The 19,376-nt window shown below is 30.2% G+C and overlaps 3 protein-coding genes across 3 annotated transcripts; 2 read left to right on the top strand and 1 right to left on the bottom strand.

Annotated features, from left to right (window-relative positions):
• Positions 1 to 2,150: 2,150 nt before the first annotated feature.
• Positions 2,151 to 3,291, bottom strand: LOC105620314 (mitochondrial import inner membrane translocase subunit Tim21). Its single transcript, XM_012201816.1, has 4 exons — positions 3,099 to 3,291; positions 2,794 to 3,028; positions 2,587 to 2,686; positions 2,151 to 2,382 (listed from the first exon to the last, which is right to left on the bottom strand). The coding sequence occupies exons 1-4, from the start codon at positions 3,289 to 3,291 to the stop codon at positions 2,233 to 2,235; spliced, it is 678 nt and encodes a 225-aa protein (XP_012057206.1). The 3' UTR covers positions 2,151 to 2,232.
• Positions 3,292 to 5,240: 1,949 nt separating this feature from the next.
• Positions 5,241 to 5,711, top strand: LOC105620313 (transcription and mRNA export factor ENY2). Its single transcript, XM_012201814.1, has 2 exons — positions 5,241 to 5,287; positions 5,471 to 5,711. The coding sequence occupies exons 1-2, from the start codon at positions 5,241 to 5,243 to the stop codon at positions 5,709 to 5,711; spliced, it is 288 nt and encodes a 95-aa protein (XP_012057204.1).
• A 939-nt stretch (positions 5,712 to 6,650) lies between these two features.
• Positions 6,651 to 9,564, top strand: LOC105620312 (NEDD8). The gene is made up of 4 exons (XM_012201813.1): positions 6,651 to 6,835; positions 6,915 to 6,932; positions 7,512 to 7,624; positions 8,908 to 9,564. Exons 1-4 carry the CDS (start codon positions 6,818 to 6,820, stop codon positions 9,011 to 9,013), a joined length of 255 nt encoding a protein of 84 aa, XP_012057203.1. The 5' UTR covers positions 6,651 to 6,817; the 3' UTR covers positions 9,014 to 9,564.
• The last annotated feature ends 9,812 nt before the right edge of the window (positions 9,565 to 19,376 follow it).

Here is a 19,376-nt window from a genome sequence, read left to right as displayed (position 1 = left end):
TAATATATATAAAAATTAATAATATTACTTATCTTTTAATAAATTACTGTTTTAATAAACAATAAATTTTATTAAAGGTTTGTAATAAATTTTGTATAAATTTGTATCTGGTGTTATTCAGGTTTTTATTAACTTAAAAATAAATTAGAAAATTATTCGTAAGTCATATTTTTGTAATAGCATATTATTAAAAATGAGTAATAAAATTTTTTTATAATATATTTATTAACAAAATATATATGTTAATTTTTTTTAATATAAATTATATAAATATATACATTTATATAAATACAATTATATAAATATATATTTGTCCATAAACATATACATATATATATTAATATTTTAATTTTCTCGTAATTATAAAATTTCTTTTAAAACAACTTCGAAATATAATTCTGTACCTGTAGAATAATAATCTAAGATATTTTTCTTTTATAAATGAGACTTTGCACGATATCACATCACTGTGCACATCCCGAGCGCGTGTGAGTACGAGATGATTAAAACAGCGTGTCGGCCTCCGTACTGAGTTGTCGAGCGACTGTCAGCGACAATTAGTTGCCATTGGCAGCGAAGCAAACGACAGTATCTCCCGTCAGTCTTTGATTAACTTTTAGGAGAGATGGTTTAACAGTAATGATATGCGAACGTATACTAATGTAGTATCTTTTATGTAATACCGTTTAGACACGCCTCTAGATAGCAAAGTGGATGCTGCGCTCGTTAATGACTCCGTTGCACAGCTCCTACGTATTTTTACTATGTAAATTGCTATGTTATATCGCCGAGTTGTTTATAAAACGTTACAAGGATACATAAAAATCTTTATCTAGAAAAATTGGGTCATATGGAAAATTTTATTTTATTTATAAATCGATATTATTAGAGAAATGAAATATTTATTCAAATGTAATAATATATTATACTTGTTAATATCATAAAAAATTAAGTTCAAAACAACAAGATAATCTAAATCATACTACATAAATAAAGAAAGTAGGTAAAGAAAAGACTAATACGCACGTACTATAGTCCAAAGGACCATAGGTCTCTAGAGCCAATAATATTTTTATATGTAAATTCTGAATACAACTTTTAGTTTTATTTTTCGTAATAAATCTTTTAAAGAGCATTAATCAACAAACTAACGATCAATTTAATTGTGATACTAATTCAGTTTATGATTGCATTTCAAGTTCGATAGTAAGCTAAGTGCAATTTATGTAACTGAAAGATGTATTTATTGTAGAATTTATATATAAAAATATTATTACGCACTAGTCTCAGTCTATTGTTTTTTTTTACTTATTTAAATTAAGAAATTTGTTAAGTCAAGTTGAATTAAAATTAAGTGCAAATAATTTAAGGAAAAATTTAAATTAAATTACATTAAACATTTGATACGTTAGATTATCAAATATGAATCTCTTTTTTTACAGAACGAGAGAGTATACGTGCACAAAATTATTATACTATATAAAATAATATATACATAATTAACGATTATATATATATGTATATATATACACACACACACACACGCACACGCGCGCGCGCGCGCACACACACACACACACACACACACACACGCTGTGAGGAAGTAAATAATTCGGTACACGAATTGCTATGTCGCGCCTATATTAGTTAATAGTTAGCGTTCGTAAAAGGCACACTAATGTAGACGCACGTAACAGCATGAGTAAATGATAGCGAGGATAATACATATTTTTAGCTCTTACGTCACGCAGGAATTTGTTCTCTGAATTTCGTAAGTCAGTTCAGTTTTCGTGGCGGACATGCCGGGACACTTATGAATCTTCTCCTATTACTCTCTCAGTCAAATTTAGAATAAGTGTAGAAGTACAAAATGATGAAAGCTCCTAAATAAACAATGTCGCAAGAGCCGAGAAAAACAGATTTCATATAATGAAAACTATTACATAATGAAAACTATTACATAATCAGAAAAATATAATGTAAAAAAGAAAAATTATATTTCTGGTTGAATGACTGCAGCTTTTATTTGAGAAGTCTTAATCAGCTTTCACATCTTGCTTGAGAGGCAATAATTAATTGACATTTAACACTCTTCTGTCATCTTATCTATACAAAAAATATATAGATAAAAATATACAAAAATATAAATAAGAAAAATTACGTTTTATATAAAACTTCATTACATATACATTCCAATAATGCTATTTACATATCAATGTATTATATATACACTTAACGATTATTCAGTAGGAAGTTAAAATCCATCGTAGAATTGTCATCTTGCTGGGTTTTAGTGGTGTTTTGGTTGTCCTCTATCACAATTGTTCCAACATGATTGACCGTAACATACAGATATGAATATTCGTAATTGCCAGACGCATTCTGTAATTAAAATCGAATATATCGGTAAACATATCATTTCCAATTACAAACTCGCAAACTTAAGCTGAGACACAATGAAAAGCATAGGCAATAGTAACAGAATGTAACAAATTTCAACCTAGCAGAAATTTAATTCTTCATTTGAAATCTCTTCTCTATGTGTTCCTGTTGTCTTTTCAATTGTAATTTTCAATTAAGTCTTACCTCTTTTACTTCTGCATATACTGTTCCCTGCCTTCTCGTTCCTTGTACATAAAATCTTATTCTCATATACTTCACACCATCCTTAATGTAATATGTATGACTGAAAAAAATAAATACAAAGATATCGCAGCAGGATTCATATACAAAATGTATATCTATAGTTTATATTTAAAAATTAAAAAAATTAAAAAAATTTTTTATCTGTACGTGATGTGTCTTCTACGTCCACGTCGAGTTTCGTCTCCAAAAGCCTTTACAGGTGCTCCAAGAATATCCATGACCTTTGGATGTTCTATGCAACGGACACGAGCTTCGCTGTAAACAGAGTATGGACTTTTGCTGGAAAATAGCTCCGAAAATAGAGCATAGAACATAAAAGCAGTAACCCCAATGCCACCTATTATTACTCCAAGATATCCAGCAGATTTCAAGTTTTCTTTAACTAAAAAAAAGATATAAGATGATACTTATTATACGAGAATAATACATAACATACATCATGTGAAATTTACCTACTTCTGCAGTGCCAATCTGTACCTGATTATTAGTTTCATTGGAGTCTACTTTAGTTACAGATTTTTTTGTCGAATAACAAACACTGTGTTTAATGCTAGGAACAATACTAAGACAATATGAGATGTTTGGCATATGGATAATCAAATGCCTTCTCTGAAGAATGTGATTTAACGCTCTTGCTGACGCCATATTCTAAAATAAAAAAATATTTTTTAATAATACAAAAATATTAAATTCTATAAGAGCTTAATTTAAGGTTAACCGGTTCTTTGCCATACAAAAATGCCAGCAAGCCAATGTAAATATATACAGTAATCTCTTGTCCTATTCAAATTATATTATTTTCATTATCATTATTAGCACAATTATTAACACTTACATGACACAATTTATGTACTGACTCATATACAAGAAAAGAAAATACTAAAAATAAGTTCTTATAAGAAAATTCTCTCAATCACTCCATTACCACTTATCAGTATTAGTAACCATGAACAGTCTTGATATTCAAATCTTATATTCAAGATCATCTTGATGATATTATATAAACATTTCATTAATTCCATTGGGTAAAAAAAATTGAGAGATCTAAAAATTTTAAGAAAATTCAATTTAAATACAAGATTAAGCCGATGTTTATAAAGCAGCATTCAAATTCTAATTTTACATTTAAGATCATTTCAAATACGATTATTACGATCTCGAAATGGCTGTGTTCAGCAAAGAAAACTAATCAGTGCTTAGTAATTCTTTAATTTCTTACAATTGGTTTCTACACTTAGATCCAGCGAAGAGCTGAAGGCAAGAACCAATCATATTAAAGAATTATTAAGTGCTGATTAATTATCTCTGTTGATTTCAGCTATTGGCTGAATGAAATGAAATTGTAAGATGATATAATTATAAGATTAGAATTCAAATGATTTTGAATACAAAATCATATGATTGCTAATAATTCTTAAAAGAATGATAATTTTGATATAATTATATTATAATTTTAATAATCTTTTTCAAGTTTTTCAATCAAATTTATATTTCAAGATCATATTTAATTCAGTCTTAAGTAAGACTGTCTTGCTAGAAATGCTTTGAAGCATTTGATGGACCAATTAGAAGAAAGAATTTTACAAACTGACCAATTAAAAAATGCTTCAAAGCGTTTGCAGCATCGCATTGATCGTACTCATTCAGTTAAGTATTTTGCATAAATATCCGCTATTCATGTGTCGATAAACTTTTTAAGTGTGTTGATTGATTACAGAATAAAGAGGTTAGAGATTCTCTCTATTCTTCAGCCAATCAAAAGGCTTGAAAAGCCTCCGTATGAGGCTTGAAATATTAACCTAAAACTTGAAATATTAACCTAAAACTTAAAACAGTTAAATATATCGACTTATAAATACCTATCTACAAATACCAATCAAAAGTATGTCCAATCAAAACTACATTTTCACACAATGGTTGCGTTTAGCAGAACACAACAGTTTTGCAACCGTTTTATGATTCTCTGCTGAGATAGGCCCATTTTTCTTGATCTAAAAGCATAACCCAATTAGCGCGAAAAAAACTTCCAACAATTGCAAAATAAATATTCTGCTAAACACAGTCCATGATTTATATTGCATACATCGAATATCAAGATCAACGCAATGCTTTGAAGCGTTTTTTTTAATTGGTCAGTTTGTAAAATTCTTTCTTCTAATTGGTCCATCAAATGCTTCATTTGTAGCGAAACTTTTTTGCCCGTAGTCAAACCTTGTACCTAAAACTCCCTTAAATTTATTTTTAGATGCTCAGTAGCCAATGAAATAATTCTTAGAGTATCTGAAAATAAATTTAAGGAAACCTTAAACATAAGGCCTGACTATGAATACGAGTATTTGACCACAGCCATCGTACACAATGTGAATCCTACATTATGGTGATAGCAGAGCATAAACTTGAAAAATCCTAGAAATTCCCTATATCACAACCAATTAGCATCCTGAATGAAATCCAAGTTGGAATACCGACTTAAAATGATCTTGCTCATCAAAACAACTTCCTTGTTATTGTTGAATTATTTGACTTGAAAGGTTAACAGCAAAACAACAATAGAGAATCTTTCTAAATTGAATTACGCTTAGATAAGATTATTAATGAAGACAGCACATCAGAGATTGGTCATGGTTGGCGATCGTGATGGGTAAATACAATGTATCAAAATTTTGTATATTTACGTCAACATTTAGCTTCAAATAATTTCCTTAACGTGAATTGCGAATTATATTTTGTAATAGTCAGGATTTTGATTACTAGAGAAAATTTTCAAATCTAATTATTTCTTATCTAAAATAAAATATTGTATGCCCGTGAAATTTATTTCCAGACTGAAAGAATTGTTAAGGCGCAGACTAGTCGAGTGTGGATGGCGAGATCAAGTGAAGCTGATCTCAAAGGAAATAATAAAAGAGCATGGCCACGATATCTCTTATGACACGCTGCTGTCCACAGTGACTAGCAGAGCTCGCACGCTTGTACCAGACTCTGTGAAGAAGGAACTGTTACAAAAGATAAAGAATCAACTGTTGGCTCAAGAAGAGAAGTTGAAAATTGTGACAGATCGTTAGAAACTTTATCATTATTAATCAACAATTTCTCAACAACATAATTATGTTAGATATACAATTACGTTAGATATATAATTACGTAAGAAACAAAGAACTTTTTTGCAAATTATGCTTTTCTAACAACTTATTGCATGACTATAATCATTACGTTAAATCATATTCAATATATAAAAACAACTTTTTATAAAGTACAAAATGTGATATTTACTTAATTATGATGTATGTCTAGATTAAGATCTAATTGCCTGATGAAAATTTTTCTCAGAATTTTTATGTGAATTGGAACACTTCAGAAATACTTGAGAAAGTCTACCTTCTTTTGTTCTTAAAATGTTTTCAAGTATAATGTGCTATTTTTCATACGAATGCCTTATTTATTAATTCAATATAATCTTGATTTAACTTATCCTTCGTCTTTTTTAAATTCTTTTCATATATGTGTGAATTCTGAAATTTTTAAATTTTAAAATTAAATTTTAATTTAATTTTCTCATAATGTAATGTGTAAAAAACTACTTTAAACTTTTCTAGAGTTCATAAGTTTTCAGAAATTATAGAATGAGAAATTTTAGAATATTTAAGAATATTTAAGAAAAGATGCAGATTTCTTAGCACTTTTGAAAAGTTTTAATTTATATTTAAAAATTTAAGAAATTTCCTTAAAAATTATAAAATTGTTCAGAATTCTAGAGAATTCTGAAATTTATATTTAAAAATTATATAAAAATTAATTCTCTAGAAAATTATAAAAAATTCTGAAAAAAATTTTCGTTAGGATTATATTTAAAGTAAGATTGAAGGAATGTAATCTGTAACAATAATTTATAGATATTCTTAAATGTACAAAATATGTGAATAGAATATAATTTAATTTCTTAAATAAAGAGCTGAATAAAAACATGTAGTTTTATTCCATAGTAATGTTCGTCGCCAACAGACGGCGACACGACGAGTGCAAGTCGACGAATTAGGTTAGAGTCGTGCAGTAAAGTGACAGTATTTTGCGATTCATAGATTTTTCGCCTGTTCATTTTTTCTGCAGCGTTGGCGAGTCTTAATCGGTGATAGTATCGTGAAAATTTAACGTAGCCTTTAATAATTGAAAGATGTTGATAAAAGTCAAGGTAATTATATTGGTCCTCAACTTGTCCACCACGAAATTCATGCCGGCTCGTAACTCATTTTAATTAATTTTCGTTTCAGACTCTTACGGGGAAGGAGGCAAGTATCTTAAAATCAAACGATTTTACAAATGATGCATATGATCGAAATACAAAAGCTTTCTTTTTACCAACGATAGATTGACTTTGCTCAGTTACAATAAAAAAACAATCTAACACCTCAGTCCATTTTGAAACTGTTAATTGTTGTATCTTAACGATTTCTAAATTTAAATTTCGGAAAGTTATGTTACACGGAAAAAATTAAACTTGACCTTTTCACTCTGTTACCACTTTCACTTTATATCAGTTAAAAAGAAAGTTATTATATTTGAATTGAGACTGATTCTCATTCTCTGAGTTATTATTTCTTCAAGTATAATGTGTTATTTTTCATATGAATGTCTTATTTATTAATTCAATATAATCTTGATTTAACTTATCCTTCATCTTTTTTAAATTCTTAAATTTAGAAAAAAATGACTAAATTGAACTGAGATTAATTAAAATTAATTTATATTGGAAATGAGCATAAGTAGTATCTAACAATAGCATAAATTGTATTTAACAATAAGTAAAAACAAAAATATATTTATTATGTATAAATCTTCAGATCAATATTAATGTATAATTTCTTTAGATCGAAATAGATATAGAACCAACAGACAAGGTAGAGAGAATTAAAGAAAGAGTGGAAGAGAAGGAAGGAATACCACCTCAACAGCAGCGATTAATATTCTCTGGCAAACAGATGTATGTATAAATATTATGATTTTATGACATATTTGCATGAAACAATTTCTTTAACTTGTGATTGATAAAGAATTGAATTTGTAATTTTAAATTATTATATTAACTACTATATTATTATATTAACAAGGAAGATCCTTGAAAGTCGTAGATCCTAACTAGTGGATATTATTATAAAGCATATACCAAGATGATCGCAGATGGATATGGATTGTTGTCTCTTGAATGAATTATAGTATGATACACAGAATATGCAATATCTACGACGACAAAGTGATTAGATATTAATATATATGGGATTTTTACAAGATAGTAATGTCTGAGACTTATTTTTATGTTAAAAAACATTTACATGAGCTCCAAACATAATAATTACTATCATGTCTGAGGTTCATGTGAATGTTTTTTAACATAGAAATGAATCCCAGACATAATTACATAATTACTACTCTGGGAGAATCCTATATACATTAATACTTAATCACCGTATCTGCAATGTTGATATTCTGAATAGAGTCAATGTAATGCTACAAATGCTTTAAAGCGGTTTTTGATTGATCAGTCTGTACGATTCTTTCTTCTAATTGATCAATCAAATGTTTCAAAGTATTTGTAATGAGACTTTGACTGCAGCTTTTATATATCATATCAGGATTCGTTCGGAAGGCGACAACTCATATATATCTATGATTTTCGATGCTTTTCAACGATGTATCATTTCATATCAGGATCAACAACTAGCAACTGGTGAATCTCTCTTATAAACGCAATTTTAATATCCTAATTTTTACGCACGTTTATGTGAAATTCTTTGAAACATGGCGTTACACATAATCCGACATTACAAGTAGCGCAATAATAACGTGTCTCTTTCCTAAATCCCTTTGATGTGCACATTTTGCACCTTCTCATGGCACAGATCTTCCTAGCGGTCGAAGGTATATATTCCAAGTGGTGATGTGCTATGTTCCATTCCTCTGGAATTTGCGTTCCTTTAACAATAATATGTTCATTACTTTCGACGCATACTTTATCTTTAAGACTGAATTTTTGTTGAATGAAAGCAGAAATAAATAATTATATATAAAAAATCTTATATGACTAATCAATTCTCTTCCAAAGCAAATATAAAGAAAATTCGAAATTAGAAAGATGAATTGATTTTATATAAGAGAAGACTAATTTTATTTATGGAATATAATTTTAATTATTGAGACATGTATAATTAATTAATTATATAAGTATAAAATATTGAAAACGCAGAAAGTTATATTTTTATTTCACAGGAACGACGAGAAGACTGCACAAGATTATAAAGTCCAGGGCGGTTCGGTGCTGCATTTGGTACTTGCGTTGAGAGGAGGCTGTAGATATAACATTCCTCATTTATAAATGACAGCGAGAGAATATTAAGAAATTGTGAGAGCCAGAGGAAGGAAAAAAAACAAAAAAAACAAAATGTTTATCATCACGTATGCGCGATCCAGAGGAACTTGAAACTCTATGTTATTTTAAATAGGATAACATAGTCATGTGATCTTTACAACCTAAATAAATATTTAATAAAGTAATTTAATCATGAATTTACCACTATTTTTATTTGAAACACACATGTGTTATCTTTCTATTCTTATATTATGCGTTATAACATTATATCGTGAGATTTTAATTATTTATATGGAATACACAGTACATTAAAATATAAAAATAATTTTATATGGAGAAAGAAAGCGTCATGTCCAAACTATGTAATCAATTACACAATTATTTATTTAATATATCACTTTAATAATGATAAATACAAATCAAGCATATAAATATTAATTATATCTCAAATTATAATACTGAAAAATTTGTATTTTTTTTTTTTTGAAAAAGAAGACAAAAAACTATAATACTATATGTACAATACTTTTTAAGGAAATAAATTGTTTATTATTTTACATACATTATTAATAAATGGTAAAGAAAAGAACGAGAACTGATCCAAATTCACAGCATTAAATACTACAAATAGTCAATTATTCCATGCATTAAATATTGTGTATCAATTACCAACACTGCTCTCTATCGACTGCAATTGTTTTCTATTTAAATCTTTGACGATCTGACACTTTTGATTTGAAATTTATTTATTCAACATACTTAAGTAACTTAAACTATACAATGTTTGAGTGCCTTGCTAAATCGGCATTCAGGAAATATAATCCACAAATTGATGATACTATAATTTTAAAAATTCGCGACTCTAGAAATTACTATAAGAATTTTTAATTTTGGAGCTCGATTCGCAGAAATCTTAAAAATTATCGAAAAATTATAATATAGCAAGCTAATATGATGCAAAAAATACGAATTAAAATTGTAGACATTATATTTCTAAAAATAATTATTAATTAAATTATAATTAAAAATAATTAAAATTAAAGTTCTGAGCATTATACTTCTATTCCAATTACGTATCGCTTCTTTTCTTTCATTTATATTATAAATAGAATTAAGCCTAAATGGGCCAAAAATAAATAAATTAACAAAATTTCTTCAATTCTTCGATTTCAAGCTTTACAAATAATTATTATATAACTTACAAACATATGAATTATAAAACGATTTCTAGTTTTTAAAAATATTCTTAAAAATATTCTTAAAAAGAGATAAAGAAGAAGAACGAGAAGAATAAATTACAACAATTGTTGATTCGCGTAAGGATAAATGCTCTCTCGTTTTTTGATATTTTTTCTTAAATCAAGATTTAAACAATTTATTTAAATCGAATAATTATAATAATAACAATAAAATTCTGATCATAAATTTTTTAATGATAGTTCGAGAAAAAGCTAAATAGGTATAAGGTACAAAGCACTTTATTAATCAATAATGGAATTGCCACGCCAATTCGCTAATACTACATGTTGGGATTGTGACATTAGGTGAGCTTTCAGTCAGTTTCTGTGGTATCTGCTGTTGTGCGTTGCCCGACTCCATTTGGTCTTAAAGACACGCTGGCAGATGTTGCAGTAGACTGCGGAATTCGGCGAGTCCTCGTGCTTGGATATAATATGCCGCAGAAGCGCGTGCTGCGTTGTGAACGTGACGCCGCACTTGTCGCAGTACGTCATCGTGTGGACGTTCCTGACGTTCATCGTTGCCATCTTCGACTCTATACAAATGCATTTTTTAGTTTATCCAGGTTTCTGGTCTTTATATCCCGCATTACCATTAGATACTGCATGTAAATAGTATAAATACATCGGACTCGCGATATTGACAAACGATCGTCTATGAATGAGTTCTCCATGACTTGCAGAAGACTAGAGTTCCGACGAGTTAAGTGCTGCACGGATAGCAAAACCTTGTTCCTTCGTCAATTTCAAGTAAACTTTTATCTAACAAGGGGCTTGTCATCCGCAACCGATTCGATCCTTCTTAAAATGTGTTAAACATAAATTCTAAGAGACACAGTATTTTTTATATTGGCCAATTTGAAATTTAAGGAATTAATTGACCCCTCAAAATTTATCGGGGATAAAGATATTGGATTTTTGAAAAATTTCGAAATATAGCTATATATATAATTGCATTAGCTTATATCAAATATATATAAAGCTATCAAATATATACAAGCTTATATCAAATATATATAAAAATATTATCGAAAACATTTTTCTATATCCACAGTTTCACTGAATCATCTATTAAATATAAGCTAACTTTTTAAAGGAGTGTTTCATTCCTTAAACATAAGATTTAAGCTTATATAAAAAAAAATATGTATCTCCTAGATTTTTGTATTTAATAACGTATTTCAAGAAGACAACAACATATTTCAAATCGGTTTCAGAATTATGACAAGTCTCTTGTAAGAGAGAATTTAAATTTTTAAAAATTTGCTAAAATAGCTAATCTTTCTGAACTAATACCAAAATCTATAACACCCTTATTACATTGAATCTGATCCATTTAATTTATGTTAATTAAAAACACTAATTAATTTCAAGGAATAAAAATGACATAATTCATATAAAAACAAATGGATGTTAAATATATTTTAATAAGAATAATCTAAATTTGTGTAAATGAAACATAAAAAAAATTGAATTGTCTTACATTTCTAATAAAAAATTTATAATTAAGTGGGTCCAATAAATTCGTCATCACCAGTTAATGTAAAAAAATTCAAAGGTCATTTCTTTATCCTCGATGTTGCATGATAGATTTTTAGATTAGACAGGCGATAGCAATCTCGAAAAGGAAACAGATTGTATACATATCAATATTAATTATTTATTTTAATAGATAGCGATCGGTTTATATGAAAATTAAATCACACTCCCGTTAACGATAATATCAACGTTCTTATATTTAATCCCTAAGTTATATTGCTTCGTCATTCGTCCACTCATTATGCCACTCATTCGCAATTATCGCCCTAGCAATCCGTACTTTTAAAGTTTAATAATGTAAAAGCAATTCCATTACCTGCTGGTCATAATAAGATTCCGTAAAAGTCCTGGCTGGTCACATCGTTATCTTGTCGTTGATCTGAATTTATGAAGGCTCTTTCAATTGCCGTCGAAAAAAATGGCAATGATGCGATATCACTAATTAAATTATCTTGATAAAATGAGTTTATTGAAATAAAATTAAATAATTAAACAATGCGAAGTACGAAACTAATTGAAATCCAGGGAAAAAAGTAATGATGGAGGAAATTTTTATCCATTTTTTTCTCTGAAAATAATTAAATCTTAATAGGTTCTTCTGAAAATAATTAATTAACGCATTAGGGATAAAACGTGATGCAATATTAATTATTAGGGATGCAACGGGTATCCAATCTGTATCTATCTGACTTTTTTACAATCCGGCCATTTGACTAGTAATATATACTTTGTTCAATATTTTTTCAAAGCATCTAATTTTACTATTAACTCATAAGATATTTAGCTTTAAATAGATTTAATACAGATGTTGATTCTTCAAATTTATAGAGTTTATTATAAATAGGTTTTTATTAAATTTTATTTTGAATAATTAACTTTATTAAAAATCACTAATAAAATATTGAAAAATTATTTAATAAATATTAGTTATTAAATTTTTATAGCATATTATATTATAATGATTAATATTAAAAAATCTTCTTTTTTTATTGTAAAAAAACAATTAGATTTTCAATTTTTCTCTTTGCATAAAATTCGAGTATCCGGCTTATTCAGTAGCAATAAATGAATTATCCGGTATCCGATTATCCGAGAAATCATTAGCCGTTGCATCCTTATTAATTACGTCAATCATTAATTCTCTCTATACACGGATATCCATCAGAAATTCTTTTATTTACATTACTGCGATAACATCTGAAAGCGTATAGTCTTACACGATCTTTTAATTAAGTTACAAGCTCACAATTACGATACCGAACGTAACACGTACCTGAATAGAGAACGCAATATTTTGTTTCGTGCTACCGACAGTGTCTCACGATATCTACAGTTAATTTCTAAACTCGCTGCAACACACATCCGCTGTATATTTTTTGTAAAGAGATTAACCCTTCCGGGCCGAGACGGATAATTTTTTTTGCCGTATTTTTTTACTTCGAAATCACCTTTTTGCAATCTTCGTTTGAACACTACGGTAGATCCTTTGACCAGAAAATATGAAATTGTTTGGCTTTCGTAAAAGCTTTGGTAAAACTATGCCTCGGAGGATTAGAATAGCTTTTCTTTTTGCGACAGCGCGTTTTCAATTTCTTATCGCAGCATACAAAATGACAGCATATTCTATCAATAATTTTTCAGGATCGATAAAGATAATTTACATGAACTATTTTTATAGAAGAGTAAAATGTAAAATTCGTTCATATAAATTTATTAAATTATATTACGTTTTTTAATGAAGTTTGATGAGAATCCAATGCAATGTTGATGGATGCAATGTTATGTCGTTCGAAATATTGTTTGTCCTTAATTTTCATCGATCCGAGAAATTTATGAATAGAAAATGTTGTATCCTGTTTGCTGTATATATATATATAAGTATATCCAGCTCTATGTATTCTTTATCAGTATTAAATTCTCTGCAAATTGTTACATCTCTCTTTCTAAGATACTAATTACCTGAATTTTGCATCGAAACTTTAATTCGAACACGTCCATGCGTCTCGGATATTCCTCGTAAGACTGGAGATTTTCACATTCATTTTATACGATTTGCACAATTGTAGCTCATGTGTCTCAGCAATTTTATACTGTCATCGATCATTTTATTTTTATCGCACATCTCGTCTTACCAATGTGACTTTCGCTCCGTTGGGCAAGATTTTCTGTCGAGATTCATTTGTCTTGCCTTTATGTACCTCTTACTTTTCTCGTGCGTTGTCAATCTGTACAATTTCTTGCTATCGCAATTTATTTGTCGCAGGGATACTTAAATCTCTTTGCACAAAATTTCTTCACTTTATTTTATTTTCATGATTATATGTTCAGAATTTATATATTTCAATTTTTATTTATTAATCCTTTTAATTTTTAATGTTTCTTTTATCCAATATTTCATTTATTATAAAGAAAATAAAGTTATATTAATCTTTTAGAAATTATGAGTAGCATCAAATAAATAAAATAATATCTAGAATTATTACATGAAGAAAATAAAAAATATTTTTACTTAGACTGATTTTTATTGCCTTTCAAAAAAGACATAAAATAAAATTAAAAATTAAAAAAAAATGTTCTTAATGTAAATGTTTCAAATGTTCCTAATGTAAGAAAATAATAGAAACAAGATTTAATTAATTTTATTCTATGTGAAGCTTTAGACAATATAGTATATCTGAATATAAATTCAGATTCATTTCGCCGAGTTTGAGGATCCCTGATACAGTTTTCGCGATAGTCACGTACAGCTCAGACACTTGTGTTTTTTCACGTATGTAGCTTTGTATTAACCCATTAAGTGCCAATCATTATCGCGTCGTACTATAGTTTGGTTCCAAGGCGTTGAAAATGTAGTTAACTGCGTCTCGCAGTATGATTTTCTAAACGGCATTTAATGAGTTAAATGAGGCATCCGTTCTAGACGCAGATTTTCGTGCTACGATCAACAACTATAATTACGATCACTTATAACTACGAGTAAATAGTTTATAGGTGCACAAGTGCAGTGTCACTCTCGAAAAACGAAACGAAATGCGGGCGCGTGCATGTACACGCGTCGTATATTCGGTTATTGTACTACTTGTTGCATAATACTCTTGAATGCGCTCGCTAAAATAAGGTATCCCCGCTTGCGATGTCGCTCCCGTGTGTGTATGTAAATTATTTATTTAATAACAACAACAACGGTAACGATGACGTCTTATATTCAGATCTGTCTTTGGTTATATATTGACGCATTTTTCGCAGACGGTCGAAATCAGCGTTTCTTCAATATTAAATTATATTAATCCTTTAGAAATTATGATCATCGAATAAATAAAATAATATCTAGAAATAATGCGACAGTAATATGACACGCAAATAGAAAACAAATAAAAACAAAACAAAAAATAAAGACTACTAACTATTTTATTTGACTCTTCGAAATAATATATATAGTTCTTTTCGGTAAGATCACTCTATCCTTAGGATTTAAATTTCTCAAAATTTCACAAATCCTTACACTGAAGTATGAATTATAAACTTGTATGAGCGTTTATGACAGTAATAAGTAAAGAAAACATAACAAATTAAATGAAATTCTAAAGCTTAACTTATATAATAAAATTATAACACAGAAATCTGTAAGTCTGGCAAAAATATCATTTGTTAGATCCGCATTTTCAGACCTTAGTTTCTTCCCTCTTCACGAAACGCAAATGTAATATGACTAAATATGAAATAGCGGAGTTAACAGAGAAACGCTGTTTTCGCATTTATTTATACAAAGACAATGTTTACACGAGGCCGGTAACAGAATTAACAGCTACTTTCCGGATGCTTCGCGCCGTTAGATATATTCTTGTTCTATGGTAAACATCTGGAGAAGTCAATGCGTAAAATGTAAAACCAGGTATTTGTGTATAAGGCACTGTCTATGCGCTGTCTCGACAGCTGAAGCTGAGGCTAGATGTACACTTAAAAGCTGTCGAAAACCATTCTTATCGTTCACTATTCAACGTTATTAAAACCTTGTTTTAAATTTTTTCCAATTACAAGTGGAAAACGTAACCTCATGTACGATCGCAAAATTAGGAATAATAATTCATAGATTCTTTCAGCACAGATCCTTTCAGCAATATTACAGCAATATTTGCAATGTTCCAAACAGTACTGCAGCAAATTGCAACGTTACAACAATGTTGCTGCATGCTTCTATACTGTATGAAAAAATTATTCAAAGAACACTATGAAATAATTATATCAAAAGTGTCGAAAGAAAACAAGGCAGCACGCTTTTTAAGTGCACACCGAGCCCGAGAATCGTTCGCAAAGAAACTTCGGCACGTAGTGTACGTAAACGTGTAAACAGAGTCCGTGTAACGTGTCAGGGGGGGGGTTGTGGCTGCAGAGATAGAGAGAGATAGACAGAGATAGAGAGAAAGAGAAAGAGAGAGGATTACGACGTTGCGATGTCCTGTGAAGACATAACGGCCGCGAAGAGAGAGCCCCCGGGTGCGTCGAGGAGTATAAAAAAATAACTTCGATCCGTTATAGAGACCTGTGTGAACGAGTGATAGAGATATCGATAATCTAATGTCCCGTATAATAATGACTAGAATCTTTTAAGACCGTTGATTCTTGTTGATCCGGAGGGGAGGCGATTCCAGCTACGGAGGCTCTACATGAAAATACCAAGCCTTTCGCTTTACCGAAGAACGTCTTCGAGAGTTCGCACGTAAGAACTTCACGGGTATCCTTTCGGGAAAGACTATTTTCCATTTCTCTTGCAATGAAAATCCTCTTGCAATAAAAGAATGTTTGATAAATCCTTTTATCAAAGAGAAAAGTGTTTGGCATTTGTGATTATAATTGCATAGTAAAATAATTCATATGAATTATAGCTTTGGGTGTCACCTGTGTATATATATATATGTATATATATATATATATATATATATATATATATATATATTTTTTTTTTGGTGTAGAACTATAAATATAATTATTATTAATAATATTATAGCAGTAATAATATTATAGCAGTAACTATAAAAATGAAGCCCTTAACTATAATTATTTTATCTTGCAATATTATTGTCACAAATACAAACACTTTTCTCTCTGCGCGCGAAAATTTTTCACGTACTTTGCGCTTCTTGCGTATTACTTAATGTACTTAATTGTACTTAAATCTTCTACATGCAAGATCTTTCTTTAATCCTTGCATCAGCCGCCTCCGTTCTGCGACCTATACGATACTCAGATCCTTAAACGTATCACTTATTTCTCACCTCTTAATACGCCTTAAGGCGCAATCCGCTAATGTAACACAATCGCCAACTGCACATTTTAGCGAAGATAAATACGCGCGTACAGCAAAGCTAGACACATCAATATTCTCACGGAAACGCATCTAAATCATGACCGCGTGCTGTTGAGAGACGGAAGAAAACGCGAAGCATCTCGCGATCATCTCTCGCAAAAAATTAAATATCATAAAGCGCAACTATCCACTACATTTCAGCAAGTCGTAGCACATACGGAGCGTATCTAAAATATACAGCAATACCTTCCCCAATAATTTATTGGCACAATATTGGCTAAAGATTGGTCCAATAGATCCTCAGCAATAATATAAATGATTGATGTATCGCCAATGTATCGCCAATAAATTACTAGGGTTAAAGCGATTTTCCACGAAGGAGAATTCCTATGGTAGTAAATATTAGATTATCTGAAAGTATTGCTGTTTACGCTCCATATTTACGGCGGATGAACAAATTGGCAAATTTTAAATAAAATCAAATTGCTGAAGTTCAAGAAACTTATTCGCTGAATTTCTAATCAGAAGATATTGGAGTTAATCTTCTCCAAAAACATTCACCCTTACATTTTATTTCCATCGTATTTTTTTCAGGATATGAATTTTTTATCTTCCGACTTGCCCTCCAATTTCGTTCACCCGCCGTTTCTTTATACTCGTTAATATATTAACGAATACGCGTGAATCGATGACGATTCTGCGGATCTCAGGATATTTAAATGCGTCGTTAACGAAGATGCACAATTCTTGCAAAGCTATATAAATATTTAGTACTCCGATAGAAATCCGTTGCATTTAGATCCTTGACTAAATTAAGACGTACACGTTCAGACAAAGCACATTACCACTTAGCTTGCTCTTGTAACAATAATCGAGCGTCGCTTAAACAATGTAAAAATTATAAAAAAAAAACCCCACTTCAAAGTACTTTATTTTTCAAGAGGAAGAGGATGCATTGTATTTGTCACGTCGCGTTTAAGCGTGAAACTTCCATTTCTACTACCTTGAAAAATAAACGCTGTTTAGCAATGACAATTGTATCAAATAAAAAATCAATGTATCTCTATCAATGTATCAGTTAACGTATCTTTTGAAGAGAAACGCATCCTTCAATGTTTAATCATTATTCGCTTGCATGCATCGCAAGAAAAAATTAGCAAGCGAAGAGGCGCACAAATTTTTATCTGCGAGAGCCTCGTCTTCAAAAGAGACTTACAATCTGTGAACAATTATGGATTTGGACGATCGTCATCTTGATACTACCATTAAGTAATCGCAGTATTTCTCGCATGTTAGTGTCTAATGGAAATATAGACATCTCTTCTTTTTTGATGTATAAAAAAGTTAGTCTTCAGAAACGGGAGAATTTATTTTCAGAATCTTATAACTTGAGTAAAATTTATTTAACCCTGCTGTCTGTACAAATTTACTATACGATCATTTTTTTCTTCAAAGAAAACTAAAAAATAAAAAATTATCATAAAAGAATCTTGCATTAACGAAAAGACGAAGTCATCAAATACCAGTTTATACATAAAATATTAATAAGAAAATAAACTATATCTTGGAAAATAAATTTACATTTTGTCAAATAGACCTGAACGTCTTGACAGATCAACAGAATTAAGTTCAAGTTATAATGTGAATATTTATTCTTCCTATCGGCAACAAAATTTTAATTAATCGAAATTTTAATTAATCAAGTCCCAGTTATTCAAGATCACGTTCGCGATAAACAGTCGAGAAATGTAGTATTAAAATGACGGACGCTGCCGCGATCGGCACAGAGAACGGACTCTCGCATCAGTAAACGCACAAGATATCCGCTTGAAGCGGATCAACAAGCAATGTCATTCGGGCGTTCAATAATAATAGTAAAGCCACAACAATCAGTATCTATTATCTCAGTGAGGGGGAAAGACAGAAAGAGAGAGAGTGCGGTGCGTGTGATCTACGAGTCCAATTCGCTTTTCGGGCTGCGCTGCCTGTGGATCGTTTTTTGCCAGGGTATTTGGTGTTTCAGGCGCATGTGACGCCGCAGGTCGGTTCTACGACTGAGAGTGGTGTGGCAGACGATGCAGGTAGTCTGGTTGCGATGCACTTCGAGGTGCTGGGTCAGCGAGGCAAGATGCCTGTAAACGTTTCCGCAGAGTCGGCACGGAAAACGCCCCGGGCCCTGCATCACCACCTGACCAGTTGTATCGCCAACGTGCTTCCGATTGCGTCCCACCCCCCCTGCAACACATTAACACAGCCACGTGACCCGCCGGTTCCTCATCATCAATTA

This window comes from Atta cephalotes (assembly GCF_000143395.1).
Source record: "Atta cephalotes unplaced genomic scaffold scaffold00025, whole genome shotgun sequence".
Taxonomy (NCBI): Eukaryota; Metazoa; Arthropoda; class Insecta; order Hymenoptera; family Formicidae; genus Atta; species Atta cephalotes.
This window is presented reverse-complemented; position numbering and strand designations above follow the sequence as displayed.

Bases quoted from the DNA above. Each gene is read 5' to 3' on its own strand.
- LOC105620312 (XM_012201813.1), top strand. The intron at 7,625-8,907 runs GTATGTATAAAT...TTTATTTCACAG, and splicing joins ATATTCTCTGGCAAACAGAT to GAACGACGAGAAGACTGCAC.
- LOC105620314 (XM_012201816.1), bottom strand. From the start codon at position 3,291: ATGGCGTCAGCAAGAGCGTTAAATCACATTCTTCAGAGAAGGCATTTG. The intron at 2,687-2,793 runs GTACAGATAAAA...TATTTTTTTCAG, and splicing joins GGACGTAGAAGACACATCAC to TCATACATATTACATTAAGG. The intron at 2,383-2,586 runs GTAAGACTTAAT...TTTTAATTACAG, and splicing joins TATATGCAGAAGTAAAAGAG to AATGCGTCTGGCAATTACGA.
- LOC105620313 (XM_012201814.1), top strand. From the start codon at position 5,241: ATGAAGACAGCACATCAGAGATTGGTCATGGTTGGCGATCGTGATGG. The intron at 5,288-5,470 runs GTAAATACAATG...ATTTATTTCCAG, and splicing joins ATGGTTGGCGATCGTGATGG to ACTGAAAGAATTGTTAAGGC.